The sequence below is a fragment of the Scyliorhinus canicula genome, chromosome 16 (assembly GCF_902713615.1).
Source record: "Scyliorhinus canicula chromosome 16, sScyCan1.1, whole genome shotgun sequence".
NCBI lineage: Eukaryota > Metazoa > Chordata > Chondrichthyes > Carcharhiniformes > Scyliorhinidae > Scyliorhinus > Scyliorhinus canicula.
The window spans coordinates 79,216,712-79,235,712 of record NC_052161.1 but is presented as its reverse complement, the minus strand read 5'-3'; the positions used below and the strand labels follow the sequence as shown (position 1 = coordinate 79,235,712).

The window sequence follows — 19,001 nt, the reverse complement described above, 5'->3', positions numbered from 1 at the left end:
TTCATTCAGGGTCCCTGTAGTTTACAAAATGCAGAACTTACAGGCAATAGGTTTTCTGGAGAGACACTGCATTTCTCATCAAGCTGGGCCTACAGCTCGAGGTTCGCATTCAGGCCTCTATCTTTCTGGAGAGACATTATTTCACATCAAACCTTGCTTCAAGTTCATAGTTTGACTTTTGGCCTTTGCAGTCTCAAGAGAGCAGCACCCAGACTTGCTGGAGAAAGAGACAGCCCTCACAGTGGCCCTCTGGAAAGAAGTAACTGGATCCTTTTGGAGAGAGTTAGTTGGATCTCTTCATTAGCTGCCAAAACTGAAACCAAACTGGAACTTCCAGGGGAATAATATCCAATCACCACCTGTTACCGGGCAGAGCACAGCCCTCTGGGTCCATTCATTGGCCACCAGCCAAATCAATCAGAGTCCTCACTGATATCAGCCAGTCTTCCGGATTCTCCTTTATGAATTAAGGGTACAGGCTTCTTGCCTTAAATACTCATCCATGGATCAAAATGGTAACAGTAAAGTAAATGGGAAAGTATGGGAATAAACAGGAAGGACTCTTACATTATTGACTCTTCTGTCATGGATCTGCCCATTTCTCCAATCTTTCAATCCCCTCCTCAAGTCTGTTACTAACTTCTTCATTATTTACCACATATCCAAGCTTTGTGTCAACTTCAAACTTTGAAATTCCCATTTTCAATGTACTACTGAGTTGATTCAACCACTCTTTCAGGCAGCACATTCCAAATCATAACTTGCTGTACAATTGAATTCATTCTCTTAACCCTGCTCTATCTTCCCACTTTCTGCACCTTCAATCTCTAGTCAAATCACTAGGATCAATTGATCAACAAGAGTACACCTTCCATGTTATCTGATGAGTGCCTTGCGTTTCCTTATATATATTGTAGTTTTATATTAACTTGCATAGAATGTACAGATCAAAGGTAGAATTAGTATAATTAGTTTGGAGCAAGTCACTGTTTCTTGTAATCAGGCTGGAACAGAGGTTGGTGCCCAAGCTCTTGTGGTGAATTGTGAACTCAATTATTAAGAGTAATGTAAATGGAATTGTGTTTTATGATTTGACTGAGTATTCATGTGACTGTGTTAAACTCAAAAAAATCAGATTCTGCAGTTATTCTGTTGTTAAAGAAAATACAACAAAAAATCCAACAGTGTCTAACTCCACTCAGCTCTGTTCTACCTTTTCCTTTCTGGCCCCTTCCTGAGTTCAGTGAGAATCCTACTGGTCCAATTATTCCTAATCTTTTTAGTGTCACAAGTAGGCTTACATTAACACTGCAATGTAGTTACTGTGATAATCCCCTCGTCGCCATACTCTGGCACCTGTTCGGGTACGAGGGAGAATTCAGAATGTCCAAATTACCTAACAAGCATGTCTTTCAGTACTTGTGGGAGGAAACTGGAGCACCTGGAGGAAACCTACGCAGACACGGGGAGAACGTGCATACTCTGCATAGATAGTAACCCAAGCGGGAATCGAACCTGGGTCCCCGGCGCTGTGAAACAACAGTGCTATCCACTGTGCTACCGTGCCGCCCACTTTGTCCACTAACTCTATTGTACCAAGAGCCCATCTGCACCAGAAGCAAATATCCCCCTGAGCAAAGAATCGAAAAATTGCTCAGAAGAGACCATTCCTCAGAAATTGAAACAACACAAATTCACCAGAAAGTGTCGGCATAAATTGGCACAGCTGGTTCGATCAGTTTATATTGTCCCTTCCATGGTAGGTTTTACATCCTACCTGCTGCTTTATGTGAACAGAGTCCTAGAGGTTTACAGCATGGAAACAGGCCCTTCGGCCCAACTTGACCATGCTGCCCAGTTTTTAATCACCAAGCTAGTCCCAATTGCCTGCATTTGGCACATATCCCTCCATACCCATCTTAGGCCATATAACTGTGAAATGCTTTTTAAAAGAAAACATTGTATCCGTCTCTACTACTGCCTCTGGCAGCTCATTCCAGATACTCACCACCGCGTGTGAGAAAATTGCCCCTCTGGACCCTTTTGTCTCTCTCCCCTCTCACATTAAACCTATGGGACAGGATTCTCCCCTACCCGGCGGGGCAGGGGGTCCCGGCGTAGCGGAGGTGGCGCCAACCACTCCGGCATCGGGCCTCCAAAGGTGCGGAATTCTCCGCACCTTTGGGGGCTAGGCCCGCGCCGGAGTGGTTTGCACCACGCCGACTGGCGGCAAAACCAGCACCAGCGGCCTTTGACGCCCGCCACCTGCCGGCGGGGCTGGCCGAAAGGCCTTCGCCGGTTCGCGCATGCGTCGGTGGTGACGTCAGCGGCAGCTGCCGCTGACGTCACCACCGGCGCACGCGCGCTGGGGGATTCTCTTCCGCCTCCGCCATGGTGGAGACAGCGGCGGCGGCGGAAGAGAAAGAATGCCCCCACGGCACTGGCCCGCCCGCCGATCGGTGGGCCCCGATCGCGGGCCTGGCCACCGTGGGGGCGCCCCCAGGGTCCGATTGCCCCGCACCCCCCTCAGGACCCCGGGGGCCCACTCGCGCCGCCGATCCCACCGCCACCAGAGGTGGTTCAAACCTCCCAGCAGCGGGACTTCTGCCTATCGCGGGCCGGAGAATCGCCGCAGGGTGCTTGCCGATCAGCGTGGGGTGATTCCCACCCCCGCCAATTCCCGGGTGGCGGAGAATTTCTGCCACGGAGGGGGCAGGAATTTTCGGCGACCCCGGGCGATTCTCCGACCCTGCGTGGGGTCGGAGAATTTCGCCCATGGTCTCTAGTTTTAGATTCCCCTACCTTTGGGAAAAGATGTTGACCTTACCTATGCTCATTATTTTATAGACCTCTATAAGATCACCCCCAAGCCTCCTATGCTCCAGGGAAAAAAGTCCCAGTCTATTGAGCCTCTCCTTATAACTCAAACCGTCAAATCCCGGTAGCATCCTAGTAAATCTTTTCTGCATTCTTTCTAGTTTAATAATATCCTTCTATAATAGGGCGTCCAGAACTGAACACAGTATTCCAAGTGTGGTCTTACTAGGTCTTCTACAACTTCAGCAAGACATCCCAACTTCTGTATTCAATATTCTGACCAATGAAACCCAAATATGCCAAATGCCTTCTTCACCACCCTGTCCACCTGTGACTCCACTTTCAAGGAGCTATGAACCTGTACTCCTAGATCTCTTTGTTCTATAACTCTCACTAACGCGCTACCATTAACTGAGTAGGTCCTTCCCCAATTCGATCTACCAAAATGCACCACCTCACATTTATCTAAATTAAACTCCATCTGCCATTCATCGGCCCAATTGATCAAGATCCCATTGCAATCCTAGATAACCTTCTTCACTGTCCACTATGCCACCAATTTTGGTGTCATCTGCAAACTAACTAATTAACCATGCCTCCTAAATTCTCATGCAAATCATTAATATTAATGTAAATAACAAATAACAGTGGACCCAGCACTGTTCCCTGAAGCACATCACTGGTCACAAACCTCCAGTTTGAAAAACAACCCTCTACAACTATCCTTTGTCTTCTGTCATTAAGCTAATTTTGTATCCAATTGGCTACCTCACTCTGGATCCCGTGAGATTTAACCTTATGCCACAATCCAATATGCGGTACATTTGTCCCTGATTATGTCCATATACTGAAGCAGCTCTTCTTTATCAACATATAGACACGTTGAGTGGTCAGGAGTTGTTCCTCTGGTTGGTCCCTTCCTTATGGAAAAACCACCCAGCTGTTTAGTATTTCCCCATTCTAGACCGAGACTGTGCCTTACCCATTTGAATCAACTCGTAAAAGAATGTTCGAGTAAATATTCATTCAATTTTAAACCTGAAATGGGACATTTTGCATTAGTCGTTCCAGCCAGTCTCTTTGAACCGGTACTGCTTTGCTCCTATATTCAAGTAAAAAAGTTACAACCAACTGACAGCTTTCTGCTAATACTTACCAAGGTGTTTATAATGCCGATTGTGAGCCTGGAGTAAAATTTTCACTCTGTCCAAGGGTGCAATTGTCGACTTTGCACAACATCCTGCAACACCTGCACAAAATATAAATTAATATTAATCTTCAGCAGAAATAAAATAGCAATTTCCAAAAACATTTGCATTTAATAATCTGCACCAAAAATAGGAGAATTTGATGTCAGCTGAAATTCACTGTAGCACAATTGACAAAGATAGTTTCAGCAAGAATTTGCCTGATCTCCCACCTCAACTACACCTTCTTGCAATATCCCCAGATCACTCAATCCCCTTCGTAGCCAAAGATCTACTCCCCTCTTTCTCGAATAAATTCAAAGACGTGAGCATCCACATCTCATGAGGAAGAGAATTCTAAAGACTTAATCTTTTGAGTGAAGAAATTTCTCCTCATCTCAGACCCTGTGTTGACTGTTCAGTCAGGGAAGCATGCTCCCCACATCTTGCCCCCTCCCTATCTCTTCCATCTTCTCTAGCCCTAAAATCCTCCCCAAAAAATCTGTGGGCGAAATTCTCCGCCCCCCACGACGGGTGGGAGAATAGCGGGAGGGCCTTCCCGACATTTTTGCCGCCCTCCCGCTATTCTCCCCCCCCCCCGCCGAAGTCCGACCCGAATCGCTGCCGCCGTTTTTTTTACGGCCGGCAGCGATTCTCAGCTGTTAGATGGGCCGAAGTCCCAGCCCTTTCCGCCGTTTTTACGAACGGCAAACACACCTGGTCTTGCCGTTCGTAAAAACGGCGTCACAAACTCGCTATTAATAACCATGGCACCGATTGGCACGGCCGTACCACGGCCGTGCCACGGGTGCCATGGGCCCGCGATCGGTGGGCACCGATCGCGGGCAGCGGGCCCGATGCCCGCGCACTACTTGTCCTTCCGCCGCCCCGCAGTATTCATTCGCGGGGCGGCTGAGGGGCAACCCGGCAAAACCCCGCAAAAACGCGATGACGTCACCCGCGCATGCGCGGGTTGGAGTCTTCCAAACTGCGCATGCGCGGCTGACGTCATATGACGCGTCAGCCGGCGCTAACTCCGGCAAGCGGGCTTAACGATTTTCGTTAAGCCCGTCTTGCCGGAGCCTACGGCGTCGGGCTGCTAGCCCCGACCGGGGACCAGAATCGGTCCCCGGTCGGGAAGGGGCGCGCTGCCATAAAACCCGCCCGGGTTTTACGCCAGCTTTACGATTTCTCCCGTTTTGGGAGAATCTCGCCCTGTGTTCCTTTAATTCCAGCTTCTTGAGCATCACAAAGTTTATTCACTCCACTATTGGGTCAAAATCCTGGAATTTTCTCGCTAACAGCACAGTTGAGTGCACCTATACCTCAGGGACTGCGGTGGTTTAAGAAAGCAGCTCACTGCCACTTTCTCAAGGGCAACCTTGGATGGGCAGTAAATGCTGGCCTATCCAGCAACGCCCACATCCCATAAATGAATTTTAAAAAATTGGCGGCCATTCCTTCAATTGCCTCAGCCCTAAGCTCAAGAATTCACTTCCTAAGCCACTTTGCCTCTCTAGCTTTCAGTCCTCTTTTTTTTAAATTTAGAGTACCCAACTATTATTTTTTTTTCCAATTAAGGGGTAATTTAGTGTGGCCAATCCACCTACTCAGCACATCTTTGGGTTGTGGGACCTCAGAGCCGTGAGGCAGCTGTGCTAGACCCTAGCTTGCAGTCCTCCTTCAAGACATGCTTTAAAATTGCCATTTTTGATCAAGCTTTGGGTCATCAGACCTCATATTTCCTTGTGGTTCAGCGTCATACTTTGTGAAGCACCATGGGACATTTCATTAACCACACGCTGGGCATGTAATAATAAGCTTTATTATTGTCACAAGTATATGTTCATTGTTCAATGTTCATTGTTACATTAACACTGCAATGAAGCTACTGTGAAAATCCCCGATTCGCCACACTCTGGCACCTGCTCGGGTACACGGAGGGAGAATTCAGAATGTTTAATTCACCTAATGTCCCAAGTCGTTAACCTTTTGGGTCTCCTTCTTTCACATCATGTCGGTGTTCTCAACGTCAAACTGGAGCCTTGTTCTTGGGTGGCCATTTTAGACCATAAGACATAGGAGCAGAATTAGGCCACTCGGCCCATCGAGTCTGCTCCACCATTCAATCATGGCTGATATTTTCTCATTCCCATTCTCCTGCCTTCTCCCCATAACCCCTGATCCCCTTATTAATCAAGAATGAATTTTCGGGGTATCAGACTCATTGGTGCTGCAGACGGGTGTGAGGGCGGATGTTCTCGCCTTTGCCTCATTAATAGCTCAGAGACGAATTCTGCTCGGGTGGAGGTCTTCTAGTCCACGCAGTGCCTCTGTGTAGCTGGGTGACCTCATGGAATTTTTACCTGAGATGACAGCCATTCATTTCCTTTTATAAATAATTAGTTACTGTCAGTTGTTAGGAGTTAGTTTACGGTTGGGAGGGTGGATTTTTGGATGTGATCTTTTATAGTGTAACTTGTAACATCCATTTTTATATGGTTATACTGTTAAAAATCAAATATCTTCAGCCCAGGCGAGAGGCCAGGAGGGTAGGTTGAGAGGGCTGCCGTTCAGGTTAGTCAGGGACAGTTTTAGATACTTAGGGATACAGGTGGCGCGGGACTAGGGCCGTCTGCAAAATTTGAACTTATCTCGGTTGGTGGAGCAAATGAGGGCTAAGTTCCGGAGGTGGGATATGCTCCTATTGACACTAGCGGGGAGAGTGCAGGCGCTTAAAATGACGATCCTCCTGAGATTCCTGTTCGTTTTCCAGTGTCTCCCCATTTTCATTCCTCGGACTTTTTTCAAGAATGTTAATAAAATGATTATGGGATGTGTGTGGGCGGGAAAGTCCCCGCGGGTGAAGAGGGTGATGCTCGAGAGGAACCAAGGGGAAGGGGGGCTGGCGCTGCCAAACTTCAGTAATTACTACTGGGCGGCCAACATAGCTATGATAAGGAAGTGGATGGTGGGTGCGGGGTCGGTTTGGGGGCGAAAGGAGGCCGCTTCGTGCAGGAGGACCAGTTTGGCGGCCCTGGTTACGGCACCCCTGCCGCTCCCGCCAGTAAGGTACTCCACCAGCCCCATAGTGGTGGCGACTTTGCGGATCTGGGACCAATGGAGAAGGCACGTGGGGGGAGTGGGAGCATCGGTTTGGTCCCCAATTTGCGACAATCACCGGTTTGCCCCGGGGAATATGGACGGTGGGTTCCGAGCATGGCCGAGGGCGGGGATTGAGAGGATGGGAGATTTGTTCTTGGAAGGGAGCTTCCCAAGCATGAGGGCGTTAGAGGAGAAATTTGGGCTGGCGAGAGGGAATGAGTTTAGGTACTTGCAGGTGCGGGACTTTCTACGCAGACAGATTCCTTCCTTCCCACACCTGCCACTCAGGGGGATCTAGGACAGGGTAGTGTCCAGTGGGTGGGTGGGGGAGGGCAGGGTCTTGTGTATATATATATATATATATATATATATAATATATATATATATATAAAGAACTTATGGGAGCGGAGGAGTCATAGACCGAAGAGCTGAAGGTTGAGTGGGAAGAAGAGCTCAGAGGTGAGACAGAAGAGGGCTTATGGGCGGAGGCGTTGAGCAGGGTAAACGCGATCGCAACATACGCCAGGCTCAGCCTGATTCAATTCAAGGTCGTCCACCGGGCCCATATGACAGTAGGTTAGGGGGTTAGTTAGGCTGGTCCTTGTGGGAGGGGAGCTGGTTTTCTTGCACTATAATGACTGTTTTTTGCACACAGTTTTATATTATTGTTGTTTATTGTGCCAAAATGTCTTAATAAAATTGTTTATCAAACAAAATAAAATATCTTCAATAAAAATATATATTTTTAAAACTGCTGTTGTTAATGTTGGTGTTAGTGTTCTGGCTGCAACTGGATAGTTAGGACTGGAACCACATAACGGCAGTAACAATGGAAAGATGTTGAAGATGGTGGTGTGGCCCAACCACATCAAATGCTGCAGAACGGTCAAGAAAGTACAGTGCACCACAGTCACAGTGGAGGTTATTGTCCCATTGAGGAGAGCCATTCTGTACCATAGCAGGGCCTAAAACATGACAGAAGAGTTTCAGAACTTAGATTAGCTGGAAAGGTAGGCATGGATTTGGAAGAAATGGAGAATAAGGGTGGAGCAGTATGATTTGAGAGAAGGTGGGGTGACGGCAGCAGATTTGAAAGCGAGCAAGTCGATATACGAGGAAGGAAATATTCTAAATGCCTCATACAAGTTTGTCTATGGTCTTGCACTTTCCCCCACTTACAATGTCAGCTAAGAGCAAGAGGAGAAATTGAATGGTCAGCAATTTAGTGACAAGAGTCAAGGAGGCAGAAAGTGGGTCCAAGGCGAAGATGGGGCAGCAGGGTAGCATGGTGGTTAGCATAAATGCTTCACAGCTCCAAGGTCCCAGGTTCGATTCCCGGCTGGGTCACTGTCTGTGCGGAGTCTGCACGTCCTCCCCGTGTGTGCGTGGGTTTCCTCCGGGTGCTCCGGTTTCCTCCCACAGTCCAAAGATGTGCGGGTTAGGTGGATTGGCCATGATAAATTGCCCGTAGTGTCCTAAAAAGTAAGGTTAAGGGGGGGGGTTGTTGGGTTACGGGTATAGGGTGGATACGTGGGTTTGAGTAGGGTGATCATTGCTCGGCACAACATTGAGGGCCGAAGGGCCTGTTCTGTGCTGTACTGTTCTATGTTCTATGTTCTAAACTAAGAAAGGGCACAAGTAGAGATAGGGGAAAAACTACAGAAAGATGCACATTCAGGATTAGGTCGAGGGAAACCAACACGTGGCCTGGGAGACAGGAGGGAAAAGATAGTTAAACAGAATATTTCAATCTTCGTGACAAAGAATTCCATCAGCTCTGCACACTTGCTTTTGAAAGTGAAGATACCGCGAGTCACGAAAAGCTTTTAAGAATCAGGCTGTAGAAAAGAGAGCTGGGATTATCTTGGCATTCCAGGATGACTGGAATAGTTAGCAGTTTTGACAGAGGAATGTAGGGCCCAATCATGCTTGACGTGGCCCTGCCGGATTTGTTGGAGAACAACTAAACCAGTTGGTGCCATAAACGTTTACATCTTCATCTCTGGGATTCTTGTTTCTGAAAGCTTCCTCAGGATGGAGGTTCAACTAATTGCCGACAATTGCTGGGTTTATTCCTACTTTGGGATCCTGAAGTTGGATCAGCCCGTTTGACTGAGGCTAGAATAGCGTCCATTCAAGGTCTCGGGTTCATGGAGGGGACACACTTCTATGTATTATTCGATGTGGCCAGCCATGCTTTCTGCACACAGACACCTGCAGTGGACATTCCATTACTCAATTTGGCACCCAGGCTGTTTAATGCTTGTGACATTACACCATGAAACTATAATCAGCAGCAAGTTTTAAAATGCTGGTGAACAACTCTCTCCTGACCGAGACCAAAGCAGCTGCTCCCTGAAATATCCACTTGCCCAGATAGCACGTTTTCCAATCAATAGCAACTTCAATCAAAATCTAATTTAAACAGACTATCTTTTCTATTCTGCATATCACATATAGGCTCTTGAGTTAAGAGTTTTTACAGCACAGAAAGAGGCTCATCATGTTCAACAATCCTCTTTGCAAGTATTTCATTCATGGGAAATGTTCTAAATGCCTCATACATGTTTGTCTTTGCTCTTGCACTTTCCCCCACTTCTCGCCATCAGCAGTGTATGTTTTCCAGCTGCTAGCATCCAGCCAGGAAGGGCGTGGAAAATCCAGACATCATAGGAACCAATTATCAGAGTTCCTGCTGAATACGTATCCTGGAGATACTTCCCAAAGGAGCAACTTTTAGATGCATCAAAAGGAACTCAAAATAGCCTTGAACTGCTACTTTTACAACAACAAAAACTCTGATTTATACACGGCCTTTAGAACAGGGTTTTTCAAACTCAGGGTCACGTTCCCTATCGGTTGTGGCGTTCCCAATCACGGAAAGAAGACCCCAATGGCCGTGACTGGCTATTAAGAATGCTGGCCGCAGGTAGTCCCCAATTGTGGGCAGCACGGTGCCACACGTGGCTAACACTGTGGCTTCACAGCGTCAGGGTCCCAGGTTTGATTCCCCACTGGGTCACTGTCTGCACGGAGTCTGCACGTTCTTCCCCGTGTCTGCGTGGGTTTCCTCCGGGTGCTCCGGTTTCCTCCCACAGTCCAAAGACGTGCAAGTTAGGTGGATTGGACATGCTAAATTGCCCTTAGTGTCCAAAAAGGTTAGATGGGATTATTGGGTTATGGGGATAGGGTGGAGGTGATAGCTTAAGTGGGTCGGTGCAGACTCGATGGGCCAAATGGCTTCCTTCTGCACTGTAAGTTCTATGATTGGTTGCATTTGAGGGGGCGGCACAAGGATGGGCTGTGTGATGGTCACTCCCGCACGCACGGGGTGTGGGGACCAGGGCTGACGAGCGTCCACGTGGGTGTGCGATGCTAACAGTGGAGGCCCCAGCTTGGAGCGCCGCTCTAGTGCTCGTCCTCTGCACACTGCTTGGCTCGTTCCCCGACACCAATTGTCAGTATGCAACCTATGGCTTCTGTGGTCAAGCTGTTCAACTGCCGCCACAACGTCCGCTTGCACTTCCACGAGGTGAAGTACTGATCGGGAAGTGGTCAGCAGTCTGTGACTGGGGTGGATGCAGCTACTCGACAGTGTGACGGAACCCAGGCCGGCTTTGTCAGCGAGGAGTACCAATCAAAAGAGGCCAGTCAGTACAGCTGACATGTCAAAACTGGAAGAAACCCGCAGAGTCATCACTGTGTCGCCACTCTCTGGAAACCAGGAAGTAAGTGCTTTTGGTGAGAATGGAGAAGGAGATGACTTGGATGTTTGGATGGTGCAAAGCAGCAGAACCACTAAGAAATATTGTGGCATCGTATGTGTTTGACAAGTTACTTCATCTAGGCTAAAGTCATAGTTTGTAAAGTAAAAACAAAATGGTACTTTTTTCTGTATATGTTTAAATTTCATAAGAAATGGGAATACACTAAAACAAAGTTTGTCTGTAAATGTAAGGACATAGAACATAGAACTGTACAGCACAGTACAGGCCCTTCGGCCCACGATGTTGTGCCAAACTAGTCTGAAACTAAGATCAAATCAACCTACCCCCAATCATTCTAGTGCACCCCATATGCCTATCCAATAACCGCTTGAAAGTTCCTAAAGTGTCCGACTCCACTATCACAGCAGGCAGTCCATTCCACACCCTAACCACTCTCTGAGTAAAGAACCCACCTCGGTCATCCCTCCTATATCTCCCATCCTGAATCTTATAGTTATGCCCCCTTGTAACAGCTACATCCATCCGAGGAAATAGTCTCTGAACATCCACTCTATCTATCCCTCTCATCATCTTATACACCTCAATTAAGTCACCTCTCATCCTCCTTTGCTCCAATGAAAAAAGCCCTAGCTCCCTCAACCTTTCCTCATAAGATAATTCCTCCAATCCAGGCAGCATCCTGGTAAATCTCCTTTGCACCCTTTCCAATGCTCCCACATCCTTCCCATAATGAGGTGAACTGCACACAATACTCCAAATGTGGTCCAACCAAGGTCTTGTGCAGTTGCAGCATAACCACACGGCTCATAAACTCAATCTCCCTGTTAATAAATGCTAACACACGACAGGCTTTCTTCATGACTCTATCTACTTGCGTGGCAACCTTCAGAGATCTATGGACATGAACTCCCAAATCTCTCTGCTCCTCCACATTCTTCAGAACCCTGCCGTTAATCCTATAATCCGCATTCAAATTAGTCCTACCAAAATGAATCACCTCACACTTATCAGGGTTAAACTCCATCTGCCACTTTTCAGCCCAGCTCTGCATCCTATCAATGTCTCTTTACAGCCTACAACAGCCCTCCACATAATCCACTGCTCCACCAATCTTGGTGTCATCAGTAAATGTACTAACCCAACCTTCAACTCCATTATCCAAGTCATTGATAAAAATCACAAATAGCAGAGGGCCAGCACTGATCCCTGTGGTATACCGCTGGTGACTGGGCTCCAGGATGAAAATTTACCATCTACCACCACCCTCGGTCTTCTACATGATAGTCAGTTACTGATCCAATCGGCCAAATTTCCCTCTATGCCATGCCTCCTTACTTTCTGTAAGAGCCGACCATGGGGCACCTTACCAAACGCTTTACTAAAATCCATGTATACAACATCAACTGCTCTACCTTCATCTATGTACTTAGTTACCTCCTCAAAAAATACAATCAAACTTGTGAGGCAAGACTTACCCCTCACAAATCCGTGCTGACTATCCTAGATTAAGCTGTATCTTTCCAAATTATTATAAATCCTATCCCTCAGGACCGTTTCCAATAATTTACCTGTGACCGAAGTGAGACTAACCGGCCTATAATTCCCAGGGTTATACCTATTCCCTTTCTTGAACAAGGGGACAACATTCGCCTCTCTCCAGTCTTCTGGCACAATTCCTGTAGACAGTGAGGACATAAAGATCAAAGCCAAAGGCTCTGCAATCTCATCCCTCGCCTCCCAAAGAATCCTTGGATATATCCCATCAGGCCCAGGGGGCTTATCTATCCTCAGGCTTCTCAAAATTTCTAACACATCTTCCTTCCGAATATATGCCTCCCCCAGCCTACCAGCCTGTATTGCACTATCCTCCTCAACAACATGGCCCCTCTTCTTTGTGAACATTGAAGAAAAGTATTCATTCAGGGCCTCTCCTATATCTTCAGACTCCATGCATACATTCCCACTATTGTCCTACCGGTGTCCTAACTTCACCTTGGGCATTCTTTTATTCCTCACATAAGTGTAAAAAGCCTTGGGGTTTTCCTTGATCCTACCCGCCAAGGACTTCTCATGCCTCCTCCTAGCTCCCTAAGCCCTTTCTTGAGCTCCTTCCTAGCTATCTTGAATCCCTCAAGTGCCCTAACTGAACCTTGTTTTCTCATCCTTACATAAGCCCCCTTCTTCCTCTTGACAAGACATTCAAACTCTTTTGTAAAGGATGTGCATGTTCAACTGAAATTGTTTTAGTTTTCAGTAGTAAAAAGTCATAAACTTGGAAAAAAATCAAGTATTGGAAATAAAGTTTCAAAATTAAAAAAAGAATGCCGGCCGCGATCGGCCTTTAAATATGAACAATGGAGCCTTTCCGCCAGAGGCAGCAACAGAGAGAAGGTCACGAGCCCAGCACGTACACTGCTACCACGCACCCTGTACGTCTCTACTTTGTGCGCAAAATCATGGAGGAGAGATTCCTCCATTTTGTAGCTGCCAGCAAGCAAGCAACAGGACTGTGTGAAGAACTGAGGATGGATTATTTTGTAATAAGGAAGAGAGGTCCAGAAACACAAACAGGCCAGGATCTTGCAACTGAATCTGCTGGCGAGAGCTTCCAGGAAAGTCCACAGCAGGACAAAGCAGTGCTGGTGAGAGCTGCAGAGCCCAAGGGCCTCTGGTGAACAAACAATTAAGAAGAACCTGAAATTGGGAACAAAGCAGTATAAAGATTATTTCTTGAGCTTTAATTGTGTCAATGCAAATCAGGAAGCAAAGCTTGTGTATTATATTTAGGGAAGTACTGGCAAATGAAAGTTTAAAACTCTCAAATTTTCAAAGGCATTTGTAGACTAAGCATGGTGAGTTTGAGGATAAACCTCTTGATTTTTTTCAAAAGATGCGAGAACTTAAATCATCAGCTGAAGTCTTCTCAGAAATGTAACATTGGATCAGAAGCAAGTGAGATTGTGAGGACCAAGCAGGCTCATTTGCCGCATTAAAGGTAAGTAATAATGGTGGGTCGCAAATGTCGGCCAGTGTGGGTCGTTAAGGTCGGCTGGCATGGGTGACGAACGTTGACCAGAGTAGGCCCCGAAAGTTGGTAAAAGTGGGTCCCAGGAAACAAAGTTTGAAAAACATGGCTTTAGAACAATAAAACATCTCAAGGTGCTTTACAGGACATTATAAAACAAAATATGACAACAGGCCACAGAAAGAGATATTAGAATTAGAATTAGAACAGTACAGCACAGAACAGGCCCTTCGGCCCTTGATGTTGTGCCGAGCAATGATCACCCTACTCAAGCCCACGTATCCACCCTATACCAGTAACCCAACAACCCCCATTAACCTTATTTTTTAGGACACTAAGGGCAATTTAGCCTGGCCAATCCACCTAACCCGCACATCTTTGGACTGTGGGAGGAAACCGAAGCACCCGGAGGAAACCCACGCACACACGGGGAGGACGTGCAGACTCCACACAGACAGTGACCCAGCCGGGAATCGAACCTGGGACCCTGGAGCTGGGACCCTGGAGCTGTGAAGCATTGATGCTAACCACCATGCTACCGGGCTGGTATTAGAGCTGGTATCAAAAGCTTGGTAAAGAGGAAAGCTTCACACAATGTCTTAAAGCAGCAAAGAGAGGCAAAGAATGAGAGACGAGTAGGGAGAAAATTCCAGAAATAGAGATCTCGGCAACTGCGAGTAAGCCAGCAGTGATGGAGCGTGTAAATTTTTCGGGTGCTCATGAGGCCAGAATTGGAGGAGCACAGATATCTCAGAGGGCTGTGGGGCCGGAGAATATTACCGAGGGCATGGAAAGATTTGAAAACAAGGATGAGAATTTCAAAACAGGTTTTGTTTAACCAGGAGTCAATGTAGGTCAGTAAACACAGTGGTGATGTGTGAAAGGGCCTTGAAGCTAATCAGGAAACAGGCATCAAAGCTTTGGATGACTTAAAAGGTTCCGGAAGGTAGAATGTGGGTGACTGGCAGGAGTGTGTTGGAATAGTCAACAACACACTCTAGGCAACAAAGATATGGATGAGAGTTTCTACAGGAGATGAGCTGAGATAGTAGCAAGGTTAGGCAATGTTGCAGAGGTGGAAATATGCAGTGCCAATGATGGCACAAATATCTGGTCAGAAGCTCGTCACGTGTTCAGATCCGATAGCAAGATTGTAAAGAGACCAATTCTGCCTCAGACAGTTTCCAGGGAGCAGGGTGAAATCAGGGGCTGGGAGATTGGAACAGATATTGAAAACAATTATTTCCATCAGTGTTTAATTGAAGCTCATTATTATTTCCAAAACCGGGTGCTGGCTAAGCAGTCCGATCATTTATAGACAATGGAGGAGTCAAGAGAGGTAGGTGGTGGTAAGATGGAACTGGGTACTGTCAGTACACACGTGGAAACCAATATCCTGCTTTTGGATGCTGCCGTAAAGGGACAATGTAGATAGAATTAAGAGAGGACAAAGGAAGAGATGGGACGTCACGGTGGCACAGTGGTTAGCACTGCTGCCTCACAGTGGGTTCAATTCTGGCCTTGGGTGACTGCCTGTGTGGAGTTTGCACTTTCTCCCTGTGTGTGCGTGGGCTTCCACCAGGTGCTCCGGTTTCCTCCCACAGTCCAAAGATGCTCAGGTTCGGTGGATTGGTTATGATAAAATTGCCCCCAAGTGTCCAAGGATGAGCAGATTAGGTAGGTTTATGGGGTTAGGGCGGGGGACTGGGTCTGGGTAGGATGATCTTTCGGAGAGTCGGTGCAGACTCAATGGTCCGAATGGCCTTCTTCAGTAGGAATTCTATGCTTCTAATCTAAGAGACCTTCAGAATCACCAGAGATGATGGCACAAGAGCAGAAAGAGAAGCCATTGTTTCTGGCTATAACTGGATAGATCAGAATGGAACAAAGACAAATGCAATACTAAGACCAAAGACCAGCAGATTCGCCAGGGTTCTTGGCAGAAACACACTGTCTTCCTGCCATCAGTATAGAGTTACAGAACAAGGCAGAGTCCGGTTTAGCTCAGTTGGCTAGACAGCTGGTTTGTGATGCAGGGCGAGGCCAGCAGCACGGGTTCAATTCCTGTACCGGCTGAGGTTATTCAGGAAGATCTCGCCTTCTCAACTTTACGCCTCGCCTGAGGTATGGTGATCCTCAGGTTAAATCAACACCAGCTCTCCTCCTCAAAGGGGAAAGCAGCCGATGGTCATCTGGGACGATGGAGACTTTATCTTACCTTTACAGAATGCCTTCTGTACTGACACCCAACCATCATTTAATAGCTCCGTCTCCTGCCATTAACACTTCCTCAGTCTCGTGACCTCCACGTCTTTGCTGCAATCTGTCTCACCAATCACCAACCTTCGACTCTGCTTCAGCTACTTCACCCCCTCTTATACAGCATATAATCTATCACATTTCTCCCTTTCTTTAGCTCGGAATAGTCATACAGCCTCAAAACATTAACTCTGTTTTTTCTCTCTCCACAGATGCTAGTAGACCTGCTGAGATTTTCCAGCATTTTCTGTTTTTGTTTCAAATTCCAGCATCCGCAGTATTTTGCTTTTATCATTTAACTGTACATTGTTGGGATGGCAGGGTGGCGCAGTGGTTAGCAATGCTGCCTACGGTGCTGAGGACCCGGGTTCCATTCCGTCCCTGGGTCACTTTCGTGTGGAATTTGCAAAATAATGTGATAAAGGGATCTTGGGAGAGTCTAGGAAGGGAGAGTTGGAGTGGAAGATCAAATAGGATTGCATTCAATGACAGAAAAGGCTGGAAGGGTCTAAAGGTCTAATCCAGTTCCTATTTCTCAACCAAGAACAGTGTAGTTATACTCTGTGATCTGTCCTAGATCTATCCTAACGTCAACATCACTCAAAAACAGATTATCTGCTCATTATCAGATTAAATTTCCTGTGCACAAATTGGCTGCTACTGGCTTTATCAGAACAATACACAGCAATGGGGCAGCACGGTAGCACAGTTGCTTTACAGCGGCAGGGACCCGGGTTCAATTCTCTGCTTGGGTCACTGTCTGTGTGGAGTCTGCACGTATTCCCCGTGTCTGGGAGTGTTTCCTCCGGATGCTCCGGTTTCCTCCCACATTTGCATTCGATAAGGTTCCCCATGGTAGGCTCATTCAGAAAGTTAGGGGCATGGGATACAGGGAAATTCGGCTGTCTGGATACAGAATTGGCTGGCCGAAAGAAGACAGCAAGTGGTAGTGGATGGAAAAGTATTCCGCCTGGAGTTTGGTGACTAGTGGTGTTCCGCAGGGATCTGGGACCTCTGCTCTTTGTGGTTTTTATAAATGACTTGGATGAGGAAGTGGAAGGGTAGGTTAGCAAGTTTGCCGATGATACGAAGGTTGGTGGAGTTGTAGATAGTGTTGAGGGCTGTTGCAGGTTACAACAGGACATTGACAGGATGCAGAGCTGGGCTAAGAAGTGGCAGATAGAGTTCAACCTAGACACATGTGAAGTGATTAATTTTGGAAGGTCGAATTTGAATGCTGAATACAGGATTAAAGGCAGAATTCCTGGAAGTATGGAGGAACAGAGGGATCTTGGGTCCACGTACATAGATCCCACAAAGTTGCCACCCAGGTCGATAGGGTTAAGAAGGTGTCTGGTGTGTTGGCTTTCATTAACAAAGGGATTGAATTTAAGAGCCATGAGATTTTGCTGCAACTTTATAAAACCCTGACTAGACCACACTTGGAATATGGTGTCCAGTTCTGGTCACCTCATTATAGGAAGGATGTGGATGCTTTGGAGAGGGTGCAGAGGAGATTTACCAGGATGCAGCCTGGACTGGAGGGCATGTCTTTTGAAGAAAGGTTGAGGGAGCTAGGGCTTTTCTCACTGGAGTGAAGAAGGAAGAGAGGTGACTTGATAGAGGTGTACAAGGTGATGGGAGGCATGGATAGAGTGGATAGCCAGAGACTTTTCCCTAGGGTGGAAATGGCTGTCATGATGGGACATAATTTTAAGGTGATTGGAGGAAGGTGTTGGGTAGATGTCACTGGTTCTTTACACAGAGAGTGGTGGGTGTGTGGAATGCACTGCCAGCAGAGGTGATGGAGTCAGAGTCATTAGAGAAATTTAAGCGACTCTTGGACAGGCACATGGACAGCAGTAAATTGAAGGGGTGGAAATTCGGTTGATCTTAGATTAGGATAAATGGCCGGCAAAACATCATGGGCCAAAGAGCTGTACTGTCAAGTACTGTTCTACGTTCTATGTCCTGAAAGACGTGTTAGGTGAATTGAACATTCTGAATTCTCCCTCAGGTGAACACGAACAGGCGCCATAGTGTGGCGACTCAGTGATTTTCACAGTAGCTTCCTTGCAGTGTTAAATTAAGCCTACTTGTGACACCAATAAAGATTATTACTTTAAAAAAGTGACATGCAGCGATGTGCCAAAAGATATATTTTGATGTAAAGCAACTTGGGATATTGTCAAAGTTATTCACGCATGACTTCATTGCATTTCCGTCACCATACGATTCACATTTGCCCCACTCCCTCCGCCTATGCTAATCCCATTTCTCCCACTCCCTCTGACCACACTAATCCCATTTCTCCCACCCCCTCAGCCCACACTAATCCCATTTCTCCCACTCCCTCTGCCCACACTATTCCCATTTGCCCCACTCCTTCTGCCCACACTAATCCCATTCTCCCACTCCCTCTACCCACACTAATCCCATTTGCCAACCTCCCTCTACCCACACTAATCCCATTTACCCCACTCCCTCTACCCACACTATTCCCATTTGCCCCACTTCCTCTGCCCACATTAATCCCATTTGCCCCACTCCCTCTGCCCACACTATTCCCATTTGCCCCACTCCCTCTGCCCACACTATTCCCAGTTGCCCCACTCCCTCTGCCCACACTAATCCCATTTGCCCCACTCCCTTTGCCCACACTATTCCCATTTTCCCCACTCCCTCTACCCACACTAATCGCATTTCTCCCACTCCCTTTGCCCACACTATTCCCATTTTCCTCACACCCTCTACCCACACTAATCCCATTTCTCCCACTCCCTCTGCCCACACTAATCCCATTTCGGCCACTTCCTCTGCCCACACTAATCCGATTTGCCCCACTTCCTCTGCCCACACTAATCCCATTTGCCCCACACC

The 19,001-nt window shown here is 47.1% G+C and overlaps 1 protein-coding gene across 3 annotated transcripts in view; it reads right to left on the bottom strand.

Moving 5' to 3' along the window:
- slc25a16 (solute carrier family 25 member 16) overlaps positions 1-19,001 on the bottom strand; it is a 105,128-nt gene that overhangs the window by 70,518 nt on the left and 15,609 nt on the right. For all 3 annotated transcript variants that reach the window (XM_038821931.1, XM_038821933.1, XM_038821932.1), the window contains exon 3: positions 3,974-4,066. In XM_038821931.1, the coding sequence (XP_038677859.1) occupies positions 3,974-4,066 (93 nt within the window). The remainder of the gene's footprint in view (positions 1-3,973; positions 4,067-19,001) is intronic.